Source organism: Littorina saxatilis, linkage group LG4 (genome assembly GCF_037325665.1).
Source record: "Littorina saxatilis isolate snail1 linkage group LG4, US_GU_Lsax_2.0, whole genome shotgun sequence".
NCBI lineage: Eukaryota > Metazoa > Mollusca > Gastropoda > Littorinimorpha > Littorinidae > Littorina > Littorina saxatilis.
Window position 1 is genome coordinate 4,866,442 of NC_090248.1, and position 11,754 is coordinate 4,878,195.

The following is an 11,754-nucleotide window of genomic DNA, read 5'->3' on the forward strand; positions in this document are numbered from 1 at the left end:
TCCGACAACAGCGCCTGAGGTGCACCTGGGTTTCTTGGCCGGCGATTTCATCACCAAAGAAACAAAACAACTTTTCAACCAGATCGCAGATGATAAAGCGATGGAACACGTCAACAAAACTGGAAAAGTCGCTGGAGGACTTGTTGGCATTACAAAAACAGACACAGCCAGGGACAGGTGGTCTCTGACACTCAGCGCAAGGTCTCAGCTGGCTAAGGACACTCAGGCCATGTTTGGCCTGTCTAGTGCTGCTGATGAAGATGACGAGCACGACTGTGCACACAAGGACTTCGGGAAAAAGAGGTTGAAACAGGATCAAGATGATCTACAGAAACTCATCAACTTGTTTCAGACATTTAACCCCTTTGCTCACCCATCACCAGACCTGATTTCACTCACAACTTGTGACGTTGCCAGTGATGTTGTGAAACATGACTTGCTAACAGCAGAGGAAACAGGAAAGGAAGTCATCTCAGAGTTTGTGCAGAAAAGATTTGTCCTGAAAGAGACTCTTTTCCATGACAGAATCAAAACCAAGAAACGCTGCACCTTGGAGAGCATGTACACACTTGAAGTCAACACTGGAAAGGAGAAAACTGTTGCCCTCAAAGCCGACAGGGACTTGTTCAGACGTGTGATAACAGCTATGGAAGCAGGACGGGATGTTGACATCAACAAGATGTTGGAACAAGAGCTTTGTGGAGTGCCTCTCTCGCTAGCAACTGCTGACTGCAGATTGCGACTGCCAAGAAACATCTGGCCAAAATACTTCAGCAAAATTTGCCACAGAATGCTGCTCCAGCTCCAAGCACAACCTGCACCATAGTTGATGGGATGGCGATGATACAAGTCTTGGGGAATCGGATGGGAGGAAAGACTTTAGGAGAGTGGAGTGACAATGTTGCAGAACACGTTGACAAGTACTTCTCACACTCCTGCACCAGAGTTGACTTGGTCTTTGACGGGTACATCAAACAAACAATCAAATCGACGACTCGAGGCAAGAGAACGGACGGCAAGAAAGGGATAAGAAGGAATGTACTGTCACGCACTCAAGCTCTAGGCAAATGGGACAGATTCATACTATTGGAGGAGAACAAGGCCAGCTTGGCCAACTTCCTTTGCGAAGAGCTGGCAAAGAATTTCAGGAATGAGCCTGGAAAAGAGTTGGTGCTGAGCGGTGGCTTTTCTGATGCCGAAAAGGTCTGGTCGTCATCTGACAGAGATGTCACACATCTGTCATCTGCTGAGCATGAAGAGGCAGATACCAGAATGCTTCTTCATGCCAAAGAAGCAAGAGAACAAGGATATCCACACGGAGTCATCGTCAGCCGTGACACTGATGTTCTTGTTCTAATTGTCGCTCACCAACCACAGCTCAGTATCTTTGTGTGGATGCAAACAGGAACAACCCGGAAGAGGCACTTTGTGCCTGTGCATCAAATTAACATCACTGACCAACAAAGAGAATCATTGCTGGCATTCCATGCAATCACGAGTTCTGACAGCACCAGCCAGTTTGCTGGCATTGGGAAGAAATCTGCATGGAATGTTTTCCTCGACAATCCCCATTTTCTCCAAAGACTTGGCATGGAAGAATTTCCTGATGAGGAAGTGCTCATGGATGCAGAATCATTTGTCTGCAAACTCTACAACCCAAACACCCAGCACACGTCCACACAGCCGCTGCGATGCGACGTTTTCCACAGCGTGAAGAAAACGCTTGAGAACTCCCCCCCCCCCCCCCACACAAGATGCTTTGAACCTACACATCAAGAGATCTCACTACCAGGCACTTGTGTGGAGGCGGGCTCTGGAAACTAAGCCACACCGACCGGCTGTTGTCAACAGTGGATGGAAGCTGGTCACGAAGGAGACTGGCGACGTGATTGAGCCCATCCTGCTGAGTCGTGCACCCACAACTGACACAAGACAACGTTTTCTCGAGCTCATAGATTGTGGCTGCACATCTTGTGCTACAAGAGGCTGCAGATGTTGGTCTAGTGGACAGGGATGCACAAGAGCATGCCGATGCAAAGACTGCAGAAACCCACACACTTTGGCAGGGCTACGCAACTAAGCCTTGAAATACCACTTTGTGCCTAAGAAACTATTGTTCTGTTTCCATGGAGGCATGTAGCCTCTCATACTCAGTGATCCAGAAGCGACAAATCGTTTCTTATAATGTTACATAACCATTATTGTGCCATCATTACATGTTCATTGCTAAAAAGGGAAGACCTAACGAGTGTAATGCATAAACGTTTGTGCATCATGTTGTACTATGGTATTTGACATTGTTCTTGTGTATTGAAGAGTCAGAGTTGTTGTGTACTGAAAGTGCATAATTAGCATGATAATTATGCTATATAGTATCATTGGTGTTTCAGAAGTATTACAATTTTTAGTTTATATCATCACCCAATGTTTGTATTTTCTTGTCATCATTGATTTCAATTTGTTGTTCTCCAAAGCAATATGGAGTAAACTCTTTGGACGCTGATATGGCATTGTCTAAGATAGCAAATTCAGAAAGATAATACTTACTAAATTCGTACATCGCACAGAGCTATTTTGTCAAATATTTAATTTTTGTAAGGAAATGTGAATGTTAGGGTTATTTTTTGTGCCACCATTGACTTTGTCATCATGCAAAACATAGGAATTGACTCCATGTTTTTGAGTTTATCCCAAATATAAGCTGAGATATGAAGAAAAATGTAGATTGTGGCGGCCATTTTGAAAAGTGTCATGGCGGCCATAATATCCAAATTCAGAATGTCCACCTACTTAGATCATGTTTATTCTTGCATATTTGAATTCTTCATGTCAAAATACATATATGTAGCCCTTTAGTTTGTCACTTTAGTCCATATAACACGTGAGATATGGCCCGCATAAGATTTTCAGGCGGCCATTTTGAAAAGTGTCATGGCGGCCAAACAAACCAAATTCAGAATGTCCACCTACCTAGACTACACTACTCCACGTCCAGACTCTCCATTGAGACCAGGTGGATGCTTGTAACCCTCAACGTTTAGCGTCCCATTTTTTTGGCAAGCTACAGATTTCAGCTACCCGACTAAGACCTCTGCGTCAATAATCTACTGTTAACTTGTCAAGAAGTACAACAGACAGTAGGACCTTACCCCGGACTCCAGTTAGATTACAACGCTATAATCCACGCAATCCCCAATAGCTGGACAAATACCCCTTCGGTAGAACCAATAACTACAGATATTTACGTTGATGAAGGTCTGTTGAATCAAATAGGTAACGGCAAAATCAGACTAATTGTTGCAGAGAAACAAAATCATGAAATACTGCCAGAGAATGCACAACATAGAGCACGCTGCGCCTTCGGCATTTTTAATTCATTCACACAATATATCCAACCAATATATTCCTAAACAAAATGAAATAACAGACTCGCTAAAATGCGACTGGTCAGAGGAACAGAATCAGAGAGAGAGAGAGAGAGAGAGAGAGAGAGAGAGAGAGAGAGAGAGAGAGAGAGAGAGAGAGAGAGAGAGAGAGAGAGAGAGAGAGAACTTTGAACTTTGAACTTTATTACAGGAAAGATAGCATTAGGTCCGTAGGTCCTTTCTTACAGCTAGTCCTGATCTAAGCAAAATGGTTATAATCGAAATGGGAATACATAGGAAGAAACTTTTTATGATGAAACGCAGACACACGCAATAATAGTAATATAAGAATAAGATCATTCTTTACAGACATGTGATATACAGATATCACAATACGGGCAATACAACCATACATTATCAGAACACACACCAAGTTGACGCAAGACACACACATGCACATTTCAGAAGGATAGAAGGCATACATACGTTTGAGCAACCAGGCACATCACATTAAAGTGATGTTTGAATGTATTTTTGCAGATGTGTTTTGAATGTTTTAAGGTTACTGATCGATTTTAAGCATGTGGATAGGGAGTTCCAGACATAGGCTCCCGAGTATGAAAGACTAGTTTTAAATATGTCAATGCGTGGCTTCGGGCAGGCCAGATTATGCTTGAAGGTGGAATACCGAGAAGGAGTTGATTGAAACAAGTGAGTTAGATATTCAGGTGCTTGGTCACGTAGGATCTTGTGCATGAAAACTGATTTATTAAATAAAAGCTGTTGTTTAAGTTGAAGTATATTGATGGCTGTCAGTTTTGCGTCAGTAGTTAGTGATGGGTCAGGCAGAATGAGTTTAGCTGACCTTCGATGACGAGAATTTATAGTTTTGAATAATGCATCACTACAGCCATCCCAGATGACAGAGGCATAATCAATGTGAGGTTTGATGTGGGCGTTGTAGAACATTTTTCGGGCGTCTTAAGTTCTGACTGACTGAAGTTTTGAAAGTAGGAATACATTTCTTGAAACGCGTTTGCACAGATGTTCAATGTGGGAATGCCACCTAAGCTTATCATCGATAATCACGCCTAGCAGTTTGTGTTCGCTAACCTTTTCTATTGAGTTTCCGTTGATGGTGATATCTAGTGAGAGGGGGGACAACTGATGCTTCTGACGCGTTGTAATTACCATTGATTTAGATTTCAGAGGGTTTAGGACCATGTTGTTTTCAGAGCACCATTGTGAGATGTCTCTAAGGGTGTGCTGAAGAGATTGTTGAATATTGTCAAGGCGTCTATTTTGTGTCCGTAGTGTTGTGTCATCAGCGAGCATGTGGCATTCTACTGAGTTGTCAGAGAAGTGAAATGGAAGGTCATTAACGTAAATACAGAAAAGAATAGGACCTAAGACAGAGCCATGGGGTACTCCATATAACACGGATTCTTCTCTTGAGTACGCACCATGTACATAGACTTGTTGCGATCGGTTTTCAAGGAAAGACTGAAAGAAAGACAGAGAGTCAGATCCGTTGAGATATAGTGATAATTTGTTGAGGAGAATTTTATGATCAACGAGGTCAAAGGCCTTAGAAAAATCTAAGTATACGACCCCAGAGAGCTGGGAGGAATTTATGGCTGACAGACATTTGTCTGTCAAAAGCGAGAGCGCAGTAGAACATGAGTGGTTACTGCGGAAACCAGACTGCAAGGGGTGGAAAAGGGCCAAACGGTCCATGTATTTTGTGAGATTAATGTGAATATGTCTTTCAAGAAGCTTTGATAGTACTGAGAGTAAGGAAATAGGGCGGTAGTTGCTAACATCAGAAGTGTTTTTGGATTTGGGGAGAGGAATAACTTTAGCTTTCTTTAGTGCTTGCGGAAAGGTATTGCGCTGTATGCAGAGATTGAAGATATATGTGAGAGAGTCAACTGTGTAAGGAAGGGAGAGTTTTAATAAGTGGTTGCTGATTTCATCAGGTCCTGAAGATTACGAATACGATATTTGTTCTGAAGTTGTGAAATCAGTCGTCCTAATTCGTGCACTGCAATGGGTGGGATTTGAAAGGGTGCTTTATTCGCCGTCTTTTGTTTGCAGTAGAGGGATAGATTGTCAGAGTTGTTGGGAGAGGCATTGTCAGGGTTGCTAAGAGAGGTAGCTACAGACGAAAAGTGAGGCGTTAAGTGACGGGGGATCTGGGTGGAGTTAGAGGTGGAACCTCTGATGAGTGAATTTAGTGCACGCCAGATCTGCGAGATATCCCGGTTATTCTCAACGAGTTTATTAAAGTAAGCTTTCTTTGAGTCACGAACCATGTTTTTTAACCTATTTCTAGCTGTTTTATAATCTTGGAATTGTTTAGCTTTTTTCAACAGGTCACGCTGATCCATGGCTTCAGTTATTTTATTGGACATCCAGGGTGGAAGTTTAGGATGTTTTACTCTCATTTTCTTTATAGGTGCGTGCTTGTTTATTATAGGTAATAGGGTGTCATACCAACAATCTAATGCTTGATCAGGGACCGTGTGGTTGAAAACTTGGTCAAATCGTGCTACGTTTAGATCGGACAGGAAGGAATCACGATCAAAATTTTTAAAGGATCGAAAAGATATGACTGTGTGACCTTTATGATTTGATTTTGGCATTTTAGTGGTTTTAGTACAGAATATTGGAGAATGATCACTAATGCTAAGATCTGCGAGTGAAGCATTTAGTACTGAGGAGTGGTTGTTTGAGTAGATGTGATCAAGCAAAGTAGATGAAGTTTCTGTGACTCTAGTAGGTAAAGTTATAAGCTGCTTGAAACCTAGTGATGAGGCAATCCCATCACATCGAGGCTGAGGTTTTAATAAGTCAATGTTAAAGTCCCCGAGTAACAGGATGTCTGCGTGAGGTTTACATTTATACACTGTATCTATCATCTCGATAAGGTCATCGTACCAGTCACCAATGGCAGAAGGGTTTCTGTAAAGAAAACAAACAAGAGTAGAAGGGGCTGTTTCCTTTAGTTTAAACTCTAGCCACATGCATTCAATGTCTTTGTGTTCTAAGTCAGGTCTTCTACGCGTGTATTGAACAATGGAAGAGTGGATGTAAGCAGCGATGCCATTTTCACCCGTACGACGGGAATCACGACGTATGACGTCATAATCAGGGATACGGATGCGGGTATCGGGGATGCTGTCGTGTAAGCGTGATTCGGTGATGCAGTATAAGTGGTACACGGGGGTTGCGCTGTGTAGAAAATTGCATATGTCTTGTACTTTGGCATCTAGATGGTAAACATTTAAATGACCAACATGCAGCATTGTCAAACACAAGAAGAAGGAATACACGAAAACTTCAAACAAAGAAATTAAAGCAAATAAAGCAAGAACAACTCAAGAAATACGGCAGCAGCTAATTAAAATCACTAGCAATGGCTGTCGGTAAAAACATAATAAAACATTCAGCGTGCAAGTGTAACTAATAAAGGCACTTTGATCGCTATGGTCACACGGTCACACGGGTCCGACCAAGTGATATGATGCACAAAGGTCACTCAAAGTCAGTGGGTCCGACCAAGTCAAAGAAAACACAATGGTTTATGGTCACACGAGTCCGACCAATTCTTATGATGCACAAAGGTCACTCAAAGTCGGTGGGTCCGACCAAGTCAAATAAAACACAATGGTTTATGGTCACACGAGTCCGACCAAGTCATATGATACACAAAGGTCACTAAAAGGCAGAAAAAGAGAGAGAGAGAGAGAGAGAGAGAGACAGAGAGAGAGAGAGAGAGGGAGAGAGAGAAAGAGAGAGAGAGAGAGAGCGAGAGAGAGAGAGAGAGAGAGAGAGAGAGAGAGAGAGAGAGAGAGAGAGAGAGAGAGAGACAAGACAAAACAAAATCTTTATTAACGAGGGTAATGGCATAAGCTAACAGGTGCTTTTTTATATCCAGCCCTCACCCATGGGAGGGTTTAATCTAATGATAATACGTTTTAAAAATGTTGCAATATCATATAAAGAAGTAATAAAACAAACGACAAACAAGCAAACGATTAACAGACTAAACAAACAAACAAAAATATACATACAAACGAACATTATAAGATGTTTGATGGGTTGTTGACAGACCAGCTTTTTTGTCTGTCCGAGGGGGAGCATATCGTCTTTTGTTTCATATTTATTGACCAAGGCCGAAGGCCGCGGTCAATAAATATGAAACAAAAGTCGATATGCCCCCCCGAGGACCGACAAAAAAGCTGGTCTGTCAACAAACCATCAAACATCGTTTTTGTCATCATTTTGGTAGTGAGAAAACAAGTGCACAATCAACCCAGGGAGCCATGCTTTGAAACACGGGTACCGTGCGGATAACCACACGGGTCCCGGTTTGATAACCACTGGCAATCAAAGATGGCGTGTGAAAGCAACTTTCTGTGTTTTTGAGTTCATTAAATGAGTTGGGATGAATATGTCAGGTTTGAGGATGCACATTTCTGTAGGTTCATCTCGGTATTCCACCCCCTCGGCTTTCTGTTGTAAATATTAAGCTGACCACGGTGATCGAATGTGGAAGCTACGTTTGGTCAAAGGTCACAGAAGATTTGCGTCGTGCAGCGAAGGAAAGAATCGCGATCTTGTTTCCGACTCGGTACCTCTTTGTTTTTCATTAGACCTGTCATTCTGCTTGCTCGGCTTTGTTGGATGTTTGCATATCGTGTTGCTATTTTCTTTGCTTTTATTATTGTTTCTTACTTGTGCTTCGTTTATCGATACGTCTTGTGCACGGGTCAAAATGTGTGTGTCAGGTGTCGTTTCTTGAACTTAACGTTCGTGTTTCTCCGAACGTCTGTGTATCGAAACACAGATACACGCACTCCGTGACTTTGTAAGAAGACATAACATATCGGTAGGTTTCATTTGTTTGTGACGAATTTATTGAAGTAGTTTTGTTTTTTTGTTTACTTTTGCCAGTTTGCCAGTTGGTTTTTGGAACTTTGCAAAGCAGTGTCTTGTCGTCTGTTTAGGTCTGGGGAAACGCCAATGAAAAGAGCCGAAGAATCCTCGAGCGTTTCTATTGGGTTTGCTTTTGATTATCCATGTAATAGGGCTTCCTGCAACTATGGTAACCGGGGATTTATTCCCCGGGGAACATGAGATTTATTTCCCAGGTGCTTGTGAATGAAAACTCGTGAAAATGATGACAAGACATATTATTGTCAAAGGTATAATGAAAACTGTTTCAAGCAACAAAAAACGTATGAAACTTCGAGGGAAGAAAAAATCCGTGAAACTGAGGAGTCAATGAAGCATTTACGTTGCAAGTAATAGCAATGTAGCATCGTTACATAAGTCATGTTATGAAATTAAATAGGTACATTTATCTACTGAAACGTGTAAAAGGTACAAATAAGGCATCAACAATACAAACATGTTCAGGCTAAGTGAGAACGAAATGTGCCTTGTATAAGGAATGAGAAATATCTGTCTTTAAAAGTCTTGGCATTGACAGAATGTTTGAGACCGCTTGTGGGCGTGGACTGTGCTTTGAGATTGGACGATATAGATAGACACAGCTACCCGCGTCGGTCTCCGAGAGAGAGAGAGAGAGAGAGAGAGAGAGAGAGAGAGAGAGAGAGAGAGAGAGAGAGAGAGAGAGAGAGAGAGAGAGAGAGAGAGAGAGAGACAGAAAGAGAGAGAAAGTAACCCTCACCCACGTGGTTTACCACCCACGATATCAAGCAACAAAACACAGCACTAGTTGAGTAACTCTGGCTCGCTCCATCGTATGTGTAACTTTGGAGTTATCTCCAGCTGTCCTACAGCGCCTTATTCAAATACTGCTATATTCTCTGAACTCCTCAGTATTCTACTTGCAAAAGAAACCCTGACTCTAGAAACTTCGGCGACTCTGACTGAGGAAGTAAAAAAGTAGAGCTTGAACATTATGGGCGTGGACTGTGCTGTGAGATTGGACGATATAGATAGACACAGCTACCCGCGTCGGTCTCCGAGAGAGAGAGAGAGAGAGAGAGAGAGAGAGAGAGAGAGAGAGAGAGAGAGAGAGAGAGAGAGAGAGAGAGAGAGAGAGAGAGAGAGAGATGGATGGATGTTTTATTGTTCTAATCAATGAGTTGATTTTGACAATTTTCAGACAAATGAAATTGGTGCATAAAACGAAATTAATAAGGGTGAGATACATTGGGCTTTAAACATAGCCTACACATGCAAATACGTGAGGCAAAATAAAGAAAGAGCCTGCCAAATGTTGAGACATAATCATGAAAACATAGCTTGGAAAGATGATAAAGCAAACATTGTCAAACGACACCAAGACACATTCACAGACACGGACACACACACACACACACACACACACACACACACACACACACACACACACACACACACACACACACACACATACACATACACATACACATACACACGTGTGTGGGCACACACACAGCAAATTAAATGCATACAACAAATGCATGAAACTATTACAGTAGGTATAATATGCTTGATAGCAAAAGCATACAAACACACACACTCTGAACTCCTCAGTATTTTACTTGCAAAAGAAACCCTGACTCTAAAAATTCGGCGACTCTGACCAAGGAAGTAAAAAGAAGAGCTTGCACATTATGGGCGTGGACTGTGCTTTGAGTCCACTTAATGCAAGTATGTATTCTTCCTCTTTCACAGGCCAGCTTGTTTTTTTGCTTGTTTTGTTCTTTAATTTCAGAACAGTTCAAGCAGAAAAACAAACCCATACCTTTTTCTTTGAGATCGGTCCTTTAAAACAACCAACCAGGAAGTACATTTTTCACACACACACACACATACACACACACACACACACACACACACACACACACACACACACACACACACACACACACACACAAGGTAAGAAGGAGGAGATAGGTTGAGTCAGTGAAGATACTATAGGCAAGAAGTAAAGTCATGCTCAAATAGTTGTACATCATAGAGTATTCTTAAAATGTGAAATCAATGACAGCAAAAAGGTTGTACTCACCATTATTTTGGTCAGCTGTGATAATTGTACAACACAAAGACACGAGTAACAAGAGGCCTCTGGAATGCATTGTCATCTCACATTTCCACTACTATCTAAACAAAATACAAAAAACATTTACGGTAAATCAAGTAAACAAGAGTTAGCAGGTCCAACAATTCACTGCACTGCTACTCGCTCTGAGTTACGTTGCTAAAAGAGAAGAAGAATCCCGTCAGACAACCCTGGCTATAAATACACCCAGGGGCGTAGGAAAAGGTTGGGACAGCATACACTGCATATCATGATATGGCTTTTTGATCAGTGTCTTTTGGCTATTTCACCTTCATGAAATATTTCTTCTTCTTCTTCTTCTTTGTTCATGGGCTGAAACTCCCAAGTTCACTCATATTTTAGCACGAGTGGATTTGTACGTGTGTGACCGTTTTTACCCCGCCATTTAGGCAGCCATACGCCGCTTTCGGAGGAAGCATGCTAATAATTTGCGTGTTTCCATTACCCACTGAAATCTGACATGGATTACATGATTTTTTTCCCCTGCGCACTTGGCCTTGTGCTTGCGTGTACATACGAAGGGAGATTAGGCACTAGCAGATCTGCACATAAGTTGACCTGGGAGATCGGAACAATCTCCACCCTCAACACTCCAGGCGGCAGCGGCCGGGATTTGAACTCACGACCTTCCGATTAGTAGGCCGATGTCCTATCACTACGCCACTGCGCCCGTCAAATATTCATTCAAATCTGAGATCACTCAGGCACACTGTCTTTTGCTTTCAAATGCTGACTCTTACCATATTTAAACAGAAGACACAACTCAGCGTATGTAGTGACGGAAAAAGCTTTACGAGAAAACTCATGACAGACACAATTGAAATAATAGCTTTGAGATAATGCTTCATTTAATGTGAAATTAGAAGCAACTTTGAAAATAAGATAAAATAAAATAAATAAAATCGACACATTTTAGTCAATGTTTGACACTGCATTACTCACACCTATTGTGTCAGTAACATTTGCACTGCTGTTCTTTGTGGAAGGTAAAAGCAAGTTGTAGGTTATGCCGTATTGATTAGTGTACCAACACAATTTTTTGCAAGCGTTTGAAATCCAGTCTTCAGGTTACTTTTTGTTTCCACGTAATGTCGATTTTGCAAATGAAAGAGGTTACGGATGAAGTTCTAATAGATTACGCAATTTGTAGCTCCGCAAATGCGTAACTTAGTTTGGGTCCAAAACGGGAAAACCCGTTTTCCCTTTTTGTCGTGTTGCGGTCTTACATGGCCAACATCATGACGGAAAGCAGACATTTTCGGGCATTGACAATTATGTTTATTTATTTATTCGAAGAAGAAGAAGAAG

General features: G+C 41.8%; 1 protein-coding gene across 1 annotated transcript in view; it reads right to left on the bottom strand.

Moving 5' to 3' along the window:
• LOC138963810 (receptor-type tyrosine-protein phosphatase epsilon-like) overlaps positions 1-10,872 on the bottom strand; it is a 67,296-nt gene extending 56,424 nt beyond the window's left edge. Inside the window, exon 1 of the mRNA XM_070335662.1 lies at positions 10,393-10,872. Coding sequence (XP_070191763.1) covers positions 10,393-10,468 — 76 coding nt within the window. The 5' untranslated portion in view covers positions 10,469-10,872. The remainder of the gene's footprint in view (positions 1-10,392) is intronic.
• Positions 10,873-11,754: the final 882 nt, after the last annotated feature.